We start from the raw sequence: 15,639 nt of genomic DNA on the forward strand, positions 1-15,639 counted from the left end.
GACTATAGCCTACTGACTGACTATAGCTTACTGACTGACTGACTATAGCCTACTGATTGACTATAGCTTACTGACTGACTATACCTTACTGACTGACTATAGTCTATTGACCCAGACTATAGCCTACTGACTGACTATAGCTTACTGACTGACTATAGCTTACTGACTGTCTATAGCCTACTGACCCAGACTATAGCCAACTGACTGACTATAGCCTACTGACTGACTGTAGCCTACTGACTGACTATAGCTTACTGACTGACTATAGCTTACTGACTGACTATAGCCTACTGACTGACTATAGCTTACTGACTGACTATAGCCTATTGACTGACTATAGCCTATTGACTGACTATAGCCTACTGACTCACTATAGCCTACTGACACAGACTATAGCCTGCTGACTGACTATAGCCTACTGACTGACTATAGCTTACTGACTGACTATAGCCTACTGACCCAGACTACAGCTTACTGACTGACTATAGCTTACTGACTGACTATAGCTTACTGACTGACTATAGTCTACTGACTGACTATAGTCTACTGACTGACTGTAGCCTAATGACTGACTGTAGCCTACTGACTGACTATAGCTTACTGACTGACTATAGCCTACTGCCTGACTATAGCTTACTGACTGACTATAGCCTACTGCCTGACTATAGCTTACTGACTGACTATAGCTTACTGACTGACTATAGCTTACTGCCTGACTATAGCTTACTGACTGACTATAGACTACTGACTGACTATAGCTTACTGACTGACTATAGCCTACTGACTGACTATAGTCTATTGACCCAGACTATAGCCTACTGACTGACTATAGCTTACTGACTGACTATAGCCTACTGCCTGACTATAGCTTACTGACTGACTATAGGCTATTGACCCAGACTATAGCCTACTGACTGGCTATAGCTTACTGACTGAATATAGCCTACTGACTGACTATAGCTTACTGACTGACTATAGCCTACTGACTGACTATAGCTTACTGACTGACTATAGCTTACTGACTGACTATAGTCTACTGACTGACTATAGCCTACTGACTGACTATAACTTACTGACCCAGACTATAGCTTACTGACCCAGACTATAGCTTACTGACTGACTATAGCCTACTGACTGACTATAGCTTACTGACTGACTATAGCTTACTGACTGACTATAGCCTACTGACTGACTGTACTGACTGTAGCCTACTGACTGACTATAGCTTACTGACTGACTATAGCTTACTGACTGACTATAGCCTACTGACTGACTATAGCTTACTGACTGACTATAGCTTACTGACTGACTATAGCTTACTGACTGACTATAGCCTACTGACTGACTATAGCTTACTGACTGACTATAGCCTACTGACTGACTATAGCTTACTGACTGACTATAGCCTACTGACTGACTATAGCTTACTGACTGACTATAGCTTACTGACTGACTATAGCCTACTGACTGACTATAGCTTACTGACTGACTATAGCCTACAAACCCAGACTATAGCCTACTGACTGACTATAGCCTACTGACTGACTATAGCCTACTGACTGACTATAGCTTACTGACCCAGACTATAGCCTACTGACTGACTATAGCCTACTGACTGACTATAGCCTACTGACTGACTATAGCTTACTGACTGACTATAGCCTACTGACCCAGACTATAGCTTACTGACTGACTATAGCTTACTGACTGACTATAGCCTACTGACTGACTATAGCTTACTGACTGACTATAGCCTACTGACTGACTATAGCTTACTGACTGACTATAGCTTACTGACTGACTATAGCCTACTGACTGACTATAGCTTACTGACTGACTATAGCCTACTAACCCAGACTATAGCCTACTGACTGACTATAGCCTACTGACTGACTATAGCCTACTGACTGACTATAGCTTACTGACCCAGACTATAGCCTACTGACTGACTATAGCCTACTGCCTGACTATAGCCTACTGACTGACTATAGCTTACTGACTGACTATAGCCTACTGACTGACTATAGCTTACTGACCCAGACTATAGCCTACTGACTGACTATAGCCTACTGCCTGACTATAGCCTACTGACTGACTATAGCTTACTGACTGACTATAGCCTACTGACTGACTATAGCCTACTGTCTGACCATAGTCTACTGACCCAGACTATAGCTTACTGACTGACTATAGCTTACTGACTGACTATAGCTTACTGACTGACTATAGCCTACTGACTGACTATTGCCTACTGACTGACTATAGCTTACTGACTGACTATAGCCTACTGACTGACTATAGCTTACTGACTGACTATAGCTTACTGACTGACTATAGCTTACTGACTGACTATAGCCTACTGACCCAGACTATATCCTACTGACTGACTATAGCTTACTGACTGACTATAGCCTACTAACCCAGACTATAGCCTACTGACTGACTATAGCCTACTGACTGACTATAGCTTACTGACCCAGACTATAGCCTACTGACTGACTATAGCCTACTGACTGACTATAGCCTACTGACTGACTATAGCCTACTGAATGACTATAGCTTACTGACTGACTATAGCCTACTGACTGACTATAGCTTACTGACTGACTATAGCTTACTGACTGACTATAGCCTACTGACCCAGACTATACCCTACTGACTGACTATAGCCTACTGACTGACTATAGCCTATTGACTGACTGTAGCCTACTGACTGACTATAGCCTACTGACTGACTATAGCTTACTGACCCAGGTCATAGCCAACTGACCCAGACTATAAACCAGACTATAGCTTACTGACCCAGACTATAGCCCATTGACCCAGACTACAGCCTACTGACCCAGACCATAGCCTACTGTCTGACCATAGCCTACTGACCCAGACTATAGCCTACTGACTGACTATTCAGACTGATGTTGTTGTGTTAGTGGAGCAGAACATTAAGCGATTTACTTCCAGGTCACACAGCTGTGTTGACCCCTGGCCTGGCTGAGAGAGGATCTGACCTTTGGAGCTGGGGCTGTGCTGACAGACACACACCAACCAAACTGGCTCTAACCAGAATAGAAAGAGGAGTGGGAGGCCCCGGTGCACAACTGAGCAAGAGGACAAGTACATTAGAGTGTCAATTTTGAGAAACAGACGCCTCACAAGTCCTCAACTGGCAGCTTCATTAAATAGTACCTGCAAAACACCAATCTCAATGTCAACAGTGAAGAGGCGACTCTGGGATGCTGGCCAGATGAGGACTTGTGAGGCGTCTGTTTCTGTGAAGGGAGTAGTACACAGCGTTGTACGAGATCTTCAGTTTTTTGGCAATTTCTTACATGGAATAGCCTTCATTCTTCAGAACAATAATAGACTGATGAGTTTCAGAAGAAAGTTCTTTGTTTCTGACCATTTTGAGCCTGTAATCGAAACCCACAAATGCTGATGCTCCAGATACTCAACTAGTCTAAAGGCCAGTTTTATTGCTTCTTTAGTCAGATCACCAGTTTTCAGCTGTGCTAAAATAGTTGCAAAAGGGTTTTCTAATGATCAATTAGCCTTTTAAAATGATAAACTTGGATTAGCTAACACAACGTGCCATTGGAACACAGGAGGGATGGTTGCTGATAATGGGCCTCTGGACGCCTATGTATACATTCCATAAAAAATCAGCCGTTTCCAGCTACAATAGTAATTTACAACATTAACAATGTCTACACTGTATTTCTGATCAATTTGATGTTATTTTAATGGACATAAAAATTTGCTTTTCTTTCAAAAACAAGGAAATGTCTAAGTGACCCCAAACTTTTGAATGATAGTGTATGTGTGTATGTATTTGTGACCTTGAAGTGAAAACCTGTATAGATAATCTGCTCCTCTTACAACATGGGACACACCTCACTGCATAAGCCCAGTCCACCATCCTCAGAAGGTGTTTAGCTAGCTTACTTAAAAATCTTGTAGGAAATTATCCCTGGCCGTGTCAAGGCATTGAATAAATAAACAGTATTAAGATAGTGTACCAGTATCAACAGCTCAACACACTCTTCTCCCACTTTTCTCTCCCCCTCTCTAACCCACCATAGCGATCATAACACACACACACACACACACACACACACACACACACACACACACACACACACACACACACACACACACACACACACACACACACACACACACACACACACACACACACCCATCATAGTGATCATCCCTATGTGATAGATGTGGGTACCTCCAGTGGGGGGATATTAAGCCTGTAAATAGTGTGACTACTTTAGATGTCTTATTTATATCTGACCTCTGGTCCCATAGACACTCTGCTATGGCCAGGGATTAAGGATTTGCCTTGGGCAAGAGGCCACCACGTCTCTGCAACCTCCAAGACGGAGAGAGGGAGGAGAAGGGCCTCCTTGGGAAGACCTCAACTCTATCCTAGCACCTCCAAGGGAAAGAAAGAGAGAAGAGGAGAGGAAAGAGAGGAAAGAGAGGAAGAGTAGAGAGAGAAGAAGGAGAGGGAGAAGAGGGGGAATTGAGGCAGCCTTAGGCAGCTTTCCAACCATTCAGCCATTACAATGAGCCCAGCCTCCTATAGCTCCTCCCACAAGCCTCCACTGATGAGGATTTAAAATGATGAAGCTGAGGAGACAGTGACATGACCATAGAAATACAATGAATAGAACGGGCTTGGAACCTCTAACCCTGGAAATGAGACTGGTAAACTCATGGGTACACTCCCAATGGCTGTCTGGTAATGTGATGCAATCATTTCCATGGTAATGCAGAATGCTCATTCAAAGGATGCTAACTGATGCTGCTCATTTAATGGGATGCATTTTTTTAAATGTCAGTTGAATTGATTCAACAATTCACAGTACAGATTGATGGGTTCACTTCCTGCTTTGCTCCTATGGGTATACTCAAAATGGCTGCGAGTCCACCCATTTTGTCATCATTGACTTGAATGGGGACATCTGTTCTATTCATAATTCTTCTATGGACATAACTTCATCCCTCCACATGTTTACAGGGAAGTGATGCTGTATAAATACATTGAACCTGTCTGCTCACATTTCCTGCTATAGGAATATCTATTTATATCCATGAAAACAGTGATAGCTTTACAAGACTGAAGTCTTAGAAGCATTCTGACCACCATACCAGAGATGGATATCAATTAGAGGGATCTTAACTTTTCCCATGGGGTCAGTAAAAATCACAAAGGACGAAAAACCATCTTAACACCCATGCATTAGGTTCATGAAGTTGAGGTGTCACACATCTGTTCGTTATCTAAAAGAGTTTGAGGGAGAAGGGCAAGGTGTAAACCCAGTGGGATCTTTAGCAGGGGTTTAGCACCAGGATATACACTGAGTATACAAAATATTAAGAACACCAGCTCTTTCCATGACAGACTGACCAGGTGAATCAAGGTGAAAACTATGATTCATTATTGATGTCACTTGTTAAATCCTGTTGTGCCTTCTTCACCACACTGTCTGTGTGGGTGGACCATTTCAGATTGTCAGTGATGTGTACGCCAAGGAACTTGAAGCTTTCCACCTTCTCCATGTGTCGATGTGGATGGGGGGGTGATCCCTCTGCTGTTTCCTGAAGTCCACGACCAGCTCCTTAATTTTGTTGACGTTGAGGGAGAGGTTATTTTCCTGGCACCACACCGCCAGGGCCCTCACCTCCTCCTTGTAGTCTGTCTCGTCATTATTGGTAATCAGGCCTACTACTATTGTGTTGTCTGCAAACTTGATGATTGAGTTGGAGGCATGCGTGGCCACCCAGTCATGGTTGAACAGGGAGTACAGGAGGGGGCTGAGCATGCACCCTTGTGGGGCCCATGTGTTGAGGATCAGCGAAGTGGAGGTGTTATTTCCTACCTTCACCACCTGGGGGTGGCCCGTCAGAAAGTCCAGGACCCAGTTGCACAGGGTGGGGTTAAGGCCCAGGGCCCCGAGCTTAATGATGAGCTTGGAGGGTACTATGGTGTTGAATGCTGAGCTGTAGTAAATGAACATCATTCTTACGTAGGTATTCCTCTTGTCCAGATGGGATAGGGCAGTGTGCAGTGTGATGGCGATTGCATCGTCTGTGTATCTATTGGGGCGGTAAGCAAATTGAAGTGGGTCTAGGGTGTCAGGTAAGTTAGAGGTGATATGGTTCTTAACTAGCCTCTCAAAGCACTTCATGATGACAGAAGTGAGTGCTACGTGGCGATAGTCATTTAGTTCAGTTACCTTTACTTTCTTGGGTACAGGAACAATGGTGGATATCTTGAAGCAAGAGGGGACAGCAGACTGGGATTGGGAGAGATTGAATGTCTGTAAACACTCCAGCCAGCTGGTCTGTGCATGCTCTGAGGACGTGGCTAGGGATGCCATCTGGGCTGGCAGCCTTGCAAGGGTTAACACGCATAAATGTCTTACTCATGTCTGGCCACGGAGAACGAGAGCCCACAGTCCTTGGGAGAGGACTGCGTCGGTGGCACTGTGCTTTTTAAAATTTTATTTAACCTTTATTTAACCAGGAAAAGCCCATTGAGACCCAGAGTCTCTTTTTCAAGGGAGACCTGGCCAAGAAGGCAGCAACAATCAATACATTACAGAATTATAACATACAACAATACAATACAACAACATGATCCAGCCTTAAAAAGCATTTACACTCGTCTGTAACAGATTCTCCCATCAATATTTAAATTCATTCAGTGGCACTAACATATCTAGATGAAGCATGGATTGTAGATTATTCCATGCGTCTGGTGCACAAGAAGAGAAGGCAGTCTTGCCTAATACTATGAATGTCCTGGGGACTTTAAGTAGCAACCACCTAGCAGACCAGGTATGGTAACTGCTGGTGGTGAAGTAAACCAGACTACAGAGGTAAAGAGGGAGTTTACCCAAAAGGGATTTGTAGATTAACACATACAAATGTATCTTTCTGTGCATATAAAGTGAGGTCCAACCAACCATTTGGTACAATGTGCAATGGTGAGTGAGCGACTTGACATTTGTAATAAAGCGCAAGGATCCATGATAAACAGAGTCCAGTCTCTGTAAGATGGAGGAGGCTGCGTGCATATACAACAAGTCACCATAAGCAATTACAGAGAGAAAAGTGGCCTGAACAAGCTTCTTTCTAGCCATAAGCGGGAAGCAAGCCTTATTATGAAAATAAAAACACAATTTCAATTTAAGCTTTGTCACAAGATTATCCACATGAACTTTAAAGGACAACTTGTCATCCAACCAAATTCCTAGGTATTTGTAGGATGACACTTTTTCAATGGATAAGCCACCAAACGTGACAATGCTAACGTTCTCTGGCAGAGTTCTAGCTGTGGTAAAGGTCATGAATTTAGTTTTTTGTAGATTCAAGACCAGTTTGAGACCATAAAGGGAGGCCTGCAGCGACTGAAAAGCAGTCTGGAGATCTTCAACAGCCTGAACCAGAGAAGAAGCACATGAATATATACAGTTAAAGTCGGAAGTTTACATACACCTTAGCCAAATACATTTAATCTCTGTTTTTCACAAGTCCTGACATTTAATCCTAATAGAAATTCCCTGTTTTAGGTCAGTTAGGACCACCACTTTATTTTAAGAATGTGAAATGTCAGAATAACAGTAGAGAGAATGATTTATTTAAGCTTTTATTTCTTTCATAACATTCCCAGTGGGTCAGAAGTTCACTTACACTCAATTAAAATTTGGTAGCATTGCCTTTAAATTGTTTAACTTGAGTCAAACGTTTCGGGTAGCCTTCCACAAGCTCCCCACAATAAGTTGGGTGGATTTTGGCCCATTCCTCCTGACAGAGCTGGTGTAACCGAGTCAGGTTTGTAGGCCTCCTTGCTCGCACACGCTTTTTCAGATCTGCCCACAGATTTTCTATAGGATTGAGGTCAGGGCTTTGTGATGGCCACTCCAATACCTTGACTTTGTTGTCCTTAAGCCATTTTGCCACAACTTTGGAAGTATGCTTGGGGTCATTGTCCATTTGGAAGACCCTTTCCGACCAAGCTTTGACTTCCTGACTGATGTCTTGAGATGTTGCTTCAATATATCTACAAAATTTTCCCACCTCATGATGCCATCTATTTTGTGAAGTGCACCAGTCCCTCCTGCAGCAAAGCACCCCCACAACATGATGCTGCCACCCCCGTGCTTCATGGTTGGGATGGTGTTCTTCGGCTTGCAAGCCTCCCCCTTTTTCCTCCAAACATAACAATGGTCATCATGGCCAAACAGTTCTATTTTTGTTTCATCAGACCAGAGGACATTTCTCCAAAAAGTACGATCTTTGTCCCCATGTGCAGTTGCAAACCGTAGTCTGGCTTTTTTATGGCGGTTTTGGAGCAGTGGCTTCTTCCTTGCTGAGCGGCCTTTCAGGTTATGTTGATATAGAACTCGTTTACTGTGGTTATAGAGACTTTTGTACCTGTTTCATCCAGCATCTTCACAAGGTCCTTTGATGTTGTTCTGGGATTGATTTGCACTTTTCGGCACCAAAGTACGTTCATCTCTAGGAGACAGAACGCGTCTCCTTCCTGAGCGGTATGACGGCTCCGTGGTCCCATGGTGTTTATACTTGTGTACTATCGTTTGTACAGATGAACGTGGTAACGTTTGGAAAATTTCCCCAAGGGTGAACCAGACTTGTGGAGGTGAAATCTTTTTTTCTGTGATCTTGGCTGATTTATTTTGATTTTCCCATGATGTCAAGCAAAGAGGCACTGAGTTTAAAGGTAGGCCTTGAAATACATCCAGAGGTACACCTCCAATTGACTCAAATGATGTCAATTAGCCTATCAGAAGCTTCTAAATCCATGACATCATTTTCTGGAATTGTCCAAGCTGTTTAAAGGCACAGTCAACTTACTGTATGTAAACTTCTGAACCACTGGAATTGTTATACAATGAATTAGTGAAATAATCTGTCTGTAAACAATTGTTGGAAAAATGACTTGTGTCATGCACAAAGTAGATGTCCTAACTGACTTGCCAAAACTATAGTTTGTTAACAAGAAATTTGTGGAGTGGTTAAAAAAAAATATGTTTTAATGACTCTAACCTAAGTGTATGTAAACTTCCGACTTCAACTGTATCATCTGCATATAGATGTAACTTTGCTGGTTGCATCCCATTTCCCAAATCATTAATAACAATTGAGAACAACACAGGAGCTAAAATGGAACCCTGTGGCACACCTCTATTAATCTCAAGAAAGCTAGAGTTGTGATTGTCAGGATATACACATTGTGTTCTGTCAGGAAGATAGTTCCTAAACCAATTTACTGCCCCTTTAGTCTCGCTGGCAACAATTCATGGTCAACTGAAAAGGCATTTGATAAATCCACAAACAGAGCAGCACAATATTGCTTTTTTATAAGTGCATTTATGATGTCGTTTGACACTGCCATAGCTGTAGTTGTGGTGCTGTGCCCCGATCTAAAGCCAGGCTGAACCCCGCTCATTATGTTCTTTTCAATTAACTGTGAGTTCACTAGGGATTCATAGACTTTGGCCAGGATAGGGAGTTTAGAAATAGGATGATAGTTATTAGCATCTATGGGATCTCCACCCTTTAGTAGTGGGAGGACATAAGCTGATTTCCAAATGCTGGGTATGGAATTGGTCAAGAGACTCAAGTTGAAAATGTGAGCCACAGGTTCAGTAATAATACCAGCTGCTATCTTTAAGAGGTAGGGGTCCAGGTTGTCTGGACTTGCAGACTTTTTTGTGTCTATTGCCTTTAGTGCTTTATAGACCTCCGTATAAGAAACAGGCTCAAAGTTAAAATGGTTCACAAGAGGGCCTATAGTGTAGTTGACTGTAACCGAGTTTACATTAAAGGCCTGGGCCCCACCATTATCAAAAACTGACCCAGCAGATATGAAGTGCTTGTTAAAAGCCCCTACAATATAGGCTTTATCCTTCACTCTTTAGAATCCATCGTTAAATGGTCAGGAAGGCCAGAGGATACATTAGAACCTGACACTGATTTGATTAGCTTCCAGAACTTGGTAGGGTTGTTTAGGTTCTCTGTGACTGCATTTAAATAGTAATCTTATTTGGACTTCCTGATCAATCCTGTGCATTTGTTTCTTAGCACTCTGAAGGAGGCCCAGTCCAACAGGAGCATTTGTATGTCTAGCTTGAGCCCAATAGATATTTCTCTTTCTAATTAATACTGCCAAGTTATCTGAAAACCAGGGATTGTCCCTTCCACTGATTCTAAATTTATTCACAGGGGCATGCTTACTCCCAGGCAGTGTCAACATCGGGAATCAGACTTACTCTGTCAATATTATGGTACAGATCATGTAAGAATGCTTCCTCATCAAATTGTCTAAAATGTCTTTTAAAAATATAATGGGTTTGGCTTTGGTCATCTTTGTATTTCTAACACAAGCAATTGCACAGTGATCACTGATATCATTACAGAATATCCCAGTCGATGTTTATTTGTGAGGGGTATTCGTTAGAATAATGTCCAATAGCGTTGATTTCGTAGGTGCTCTTGGATTCGGTCTTATAGGCACATTAATTAATTGAGCGAGATTCTGAGAGTCACACAGTTCTTTAAAATAGTTTGATACAGATGTCAGCATGTCCCAGTTCAAATCTCCTAAAAGAATGAATTCAGAGTGATTTAGCTTGTGCAGGACATCAGAAAGAAAGTTAAGAGCGTCTCCCCAAGCCGAGGGCGGTCTGTAGCAGCCAACTACAGTGATGTGGGTGTCCTTATATATGTTCACTTTAACTGCAAGAAATTCAAAATGTTTGGCTTTGGTAACCGAGAGACTTTCAGAGGTGTTTAAACTCGGATTTCACATAAATTGCAATCCCTCCTCCTTTACTCATCTGATCCGTTCTAAAAACCATGTACCCATTAATAGAAATAAAATGATTTGACTCAGATTTCTTTAGCCAAGTTTCTGATAAAGCCATTACGCCTGCATTTGTTGTTTTGGCCCATTTTCTAATCATGTCTATTTTTGGAAATAGACTTCTGACCTTAACATGCAAGAGGCAAAAACCTGCTCTGTTTTTAAAATCATAGGGAGTCGGTAGAGATTGCATGGTATCTACCGGCCCAGGGTTTGGTCGCACATTACCAGAGATCAACAATAAAAGCATAACAATATATCTCAGTTACCCAATGTGTGAGGATTTGGTGGAGCCTGCACCATTGTTAATGAAATGTACTGAGTCTAAGCCCCAGAGCAGGCGAAGAAGGTGTTTAGCTTTTCTTGGAGCAAGACGTCACTGTCCGTAACGTGACTCGTTTTCCCTTTGTAATCCGTGATTGTCTGTAGACTCTGTATGTCTCGTGTCTGAGCCATTGAATTGCGACTACACTTTGTTTCTGTACTGACGTTATGCCTGTTTGATTGCCTTCGAGGGAATAACTACACTGTTTGTATTCAACCATATTCCCAGTCACCTTGCCATGGTTAAATGTGGTGGTTCGTGCTTTCAGTTTTGCGCGAATGCTGCCATCTATCCATGGTTTCTGGTTAGGTTAGGTTTTAATAGTAACAGTGGGAACAACATCCCCTATACACTTCCTGAAGAACTCAGTCATCGTGTTTGTGTATACTTCGATGTTATTCTCAAAGGCTACCCGGAACATATCCAAGCCACGTGATCAAAACAATCTTGAAGCATGGATTCCGATTGGTCAGACCAGCGTTAAATCGACCTTAGCACGGGTACATCCTGTTTGAGTTTCTGAATATAGGAAGAGAGGAGCAAAATGGAGTTGTGATCTGATTTGCCAAAGGGAGGGTGGGGGAGGACCTTGTAGGCATCTCGAAAGGGGGAGTAGCAGTGGTCGAGTGTTTTAGCAGAACGAGAACTACAGTCAATGTGTTGATAGAACTTCGGTAGCGTTTTCCACAAATTTGCTTTGTTAAAATCCCCAGCTACAATAAATGCAGCCTCAGGATATGTGGTTTCCAGTTTGCATAAAGTCCAGTGTAATTTTGGTGATTTACCGTCGCTCTGATATCCAAAAGTTATTTCCGGCTGTATGTAATAACACAAAAAACAAAATACTGCAAAGCTGCCATGTCTGTCAGCGCCATCTTGCCACATCAGAGAAATTGAAGCAGTTCCAAGGGCAAAGGGGGGGGGGGGGGGGGGGGGGTGGAAGGTTAGGAAGGTGTTCCTAATGTTTGGTATACTCAATGTATAGATGAATGGGGGGCCATGAAATCTCATAGATGAAGAAGCATCGAGAATTCAGATTATTTTATTAAACTAGGTTCTCTACAGCGTCAGATATTTATGTCATCACACCAGCAGAACAGACAAGCTCATAACACCTGAGAACAGAACACTATTGAGGTCACACAGAGACAGAGAGAGAGACAGTGAGAGAGAGAAAAAAGTATTTGATCCCCTGCTGATTTTGTACGTTTGCCCACTGACAAAGAAATGATCAGTCTATAATTTTAATGGTAGGTTTATTTGAACAGTGAGACACAGAATAACAAAAAAATCCTGAAAAACGCATGTCAAAAATGTTATAAATGATTTGCATTTTAATGAGGGAAATAAGTATTTGACCCCTCTGCAAAACATGACTTAGTACTTGGTGGCAAAACCCTTGTTGGCAATCACAGAGGTCAGACGTTTCTTGTAGTTGGCCACCAGGTTTGCACACATCTCAGGAGGGATTTTGTCCCACTCCTCTTTGCAGATCTTCTCCAAGTCATTAAGGTTTCGAGGCTGACGTTTAGCAACTCGATCCTTCAGCTCCCTCCACAGATTTTCTATGGGATTAAGGTCTGGAGACTGGCTAGGCCACTCCAGGACCTTAATGTGCTTCTTCTTGAGCCACTCCTTTGTTGCCTTGGCCGTGTGTTTTGGGTCATTGTCATGCTGGAATACCCATCCACGACCCATTTTCAATGCCCTGGCTGAGGGAAGGAGGTTCTCACCCAAGATTTGACGGTACATGGCCCCGTACATCGTCCCTTTGATGCGGTGAAGTTGTCCTGTCCCCTTAGCAGAAAAACACCCCCAAAGCATAATGTTTCCACCTCCATGTTTGACGGTGGGGATAGTGTTCTTGGGGTCATAGGCAGCATTCCTCCTCCTCCAAACACGGCGAGTTGAGTTGATGCCAAAGAGCTCCATTTTGGTCTCATCTGACCACAACACTTTCACCCAGTTGTCCTCTGAATCATTCAGATGTTCATTGGCAAACTTCAGACGGGCATGTATATGTGCTTTCTTGAGCAGGGGACCTTGCGGGCGCTGCAGGATTTCAGTCGTTCACGGCGTAGTGTGTTACCAATTGTTTTCTTGGTGACTATGGTCCCAGCTGCCATCATTGACAAGATCCTCCCGTGTAGTTCTGGGCTGATTCCTCACCGTTCTCATGATCATTGCAACTCCACGAGATGAGATCTTGCATGGAGCCCCAGGCCGAGGGAGATTGACAGTTCTTTTGTGTTTCTTCCATTTGCAAATAATCGCACCAACTGTTGTCACCTTTTCACCAAGCTGCTTGGCGATGGTCTTGTAGCCCATTCCAGCCTTGTGTAGGTCTACAATCTTGTCCCTGACATTCTTGGAGAGCTCTTTGGTCTTGGCCATGGTGGAGAGTTTAGAATCTGATTGATTGATTGCTTCTGTGGACAGGCGTCTTTTATACAGGTAACAAGCTGCGGTTAGGAGCACTCCCTTTAAGAGTGTGCTTCCAATCTCAGCTTGTTACCTGTATAAAAGACACCTGAGAGCCAGAAATCTTTCTGATTGAGAGGGGGTGAAATACTTATTTCCCTCATTAAAATGCAAATCAATTTATAACATTTTTGACATGCGTTTTTCTGGATTTTTTTGTTGTTGTTCTGTCTCTCACTGTTCAAATAAACCTACCATTAAAATTATAGACTGATCATTTCTTTGTCAGTGGGCAAACGTACAAAATCAGCAGGGGATCAAATACTTTTTTCCCTCACTGTACAGAGAGAGGGACAGAGAGAGAGAGGGGTTGGAAGGAAGAGACAGATGGAGAGACAGATGACAAGACGGACAGAGGAAAAAGACCAATGAGCTGAATGTGGACTATTGGAGAAAGAGGGGAGAGTATGCCCCCATCCACATTGACAGGGCTGTAGTGGAGCAGGTCGAGAGCGTCAAGTTCCTTGGCGCCTACACCACAGCCTCAGGAGGCTGAAAAGAGTGGTGCGGTCAGTCCAGTACATCACTGTGGCCGAGCTCCCTGCCATCCAGGACCTCTATATAAGGCAGTGTCAGGGGAAGGACCAAAAAATTACCAAAGACTCCAGCCAAGTCATAGACTGTTCACTCTGCTACCTTCCGGCAAATGGTACTGGAGCATTGGCTCTTGGACCAATAGGCTTTGAGTCAGCTTCTACCCGTGAGCCATAAGACTGCTAAATAGCCAGACTACTAAATAGTCAATGAATGGTACCCAAACTATCTGCAATGACTATCTGGAACCTTCCCTACGCACACCCACTAGACTATATACTGTATACAAACCATATGCACACACCAACTCACAGACATTACATTGACACTCCCACACATACACTCACAAGCAGACACACAGACCAACACAACACAAACACATACATACACATTACACACACTTTTACACGTCATTTGCTGCTGCTACTCTGTTCTTTATTCTACTCTTATTATTATTTATTCTGATGTCCAGTCACTTTACCCTGCCATCATGTACATATCTACCTGAAATACCTCTGCACATTGATCTGCTACTGGTACTCCCTGTATATAGCTCCATTCTTGATCTGCTACTGGTACTCCCTGTATATAGCTCCATATTGATCTGCTACTGGTACTCCCTGTATATAGATCCATTCTTGATCTGCTACTGGTACTCCCTGTATATAGATCCATTCTTGTATTTTATTTTATTCCTTGTGTTACATTTTTTATTTTTTTTACTCTGCATTGTTGGGAACAGCTCATTAGCAAGCATTTCATGGTAAAGTCTATACCAGTTCTATTTGGTGCATGTCACGAATAAAAATTGATTTGCAAATGAGAGAGAAGTGAACGGATGGACAGATGGCAGAGTGAGAGATGGACAGACGGGCAGAGACAGAGATGGACTGAGACGGACGGACACTCGGACAGGTAGAGCGTGAGAAGTGGACAGACTGATGGACAGACAGACAGAGACCTACCAGGGTCTGTTGGTATCTCAGAGCCTTCCTTTGCGACGCATCTGCAGCCATTGACACGCTGTCACTGACCCAAAAATAACCCCGATGGTGGCTTCAGCATTTCCACCCGCACACTCTCAGCTAAACACACACGTCAAGAGTGCACACACTTTCTTACATATGCATTCTAACACACACAGCAGTTCAGTGCACACACACACACACACTTGAGATTGACACTTGTTCAGATCCAATCTTGTCTAGTTGATCCAGAGGCGGTGTTCCCTCCACCTGTCCTGTAAGACAGTCAACAGAAAGACGTCTGTACAGAGACTCCTGGTAGTGATATGAGGCAGCGACAGACGCAGCGCTTTCCTTTATTAGAACAGCAGACACCTAATCACACACACAGCAGGGCTCACGTTAACCACACCGATACTGACATACACGCC

At 43.1% G+C, this 15,639-nt stretch overlaps 1 protein-coding gene across 1 annotated transcript in view; it reads right to left on the reverse strand.

The window, feature by feature from the left end:
• The window catches only part of LOC106592935 (chloride channel protein), a 68,173-nt gene extending 52,534 nt beyond the window's left edge, over positions 1–15,639 (reverse strand). The window contains exon 1 of the mRNA XM_045718761.2: positions 15,209–15,639. Within this exon, the coding sequence (XP_045574717.1) occupies positions 15,209–15,259 (51 nt within the window). The 5' untranslated portion in view covers positions 15,260–15,639. The remainder of the gene's footprint in view (positions 1–15,208) is intronic.

The sequence above is a fragment of the Salmo salar genome, chromosome 05, assembly GCF_965601325.2.
Source record: "Salmo salar chromosome 05, fSalSal1, whole genome shotgun sequence".
NCBI classification, from domain to species: domain Eukaryota; kingdom Metazoa; phylum Chordata; class Actinopteri; order Salmoniformes; family Salmonidae; genus Salmo; species Salmo salar.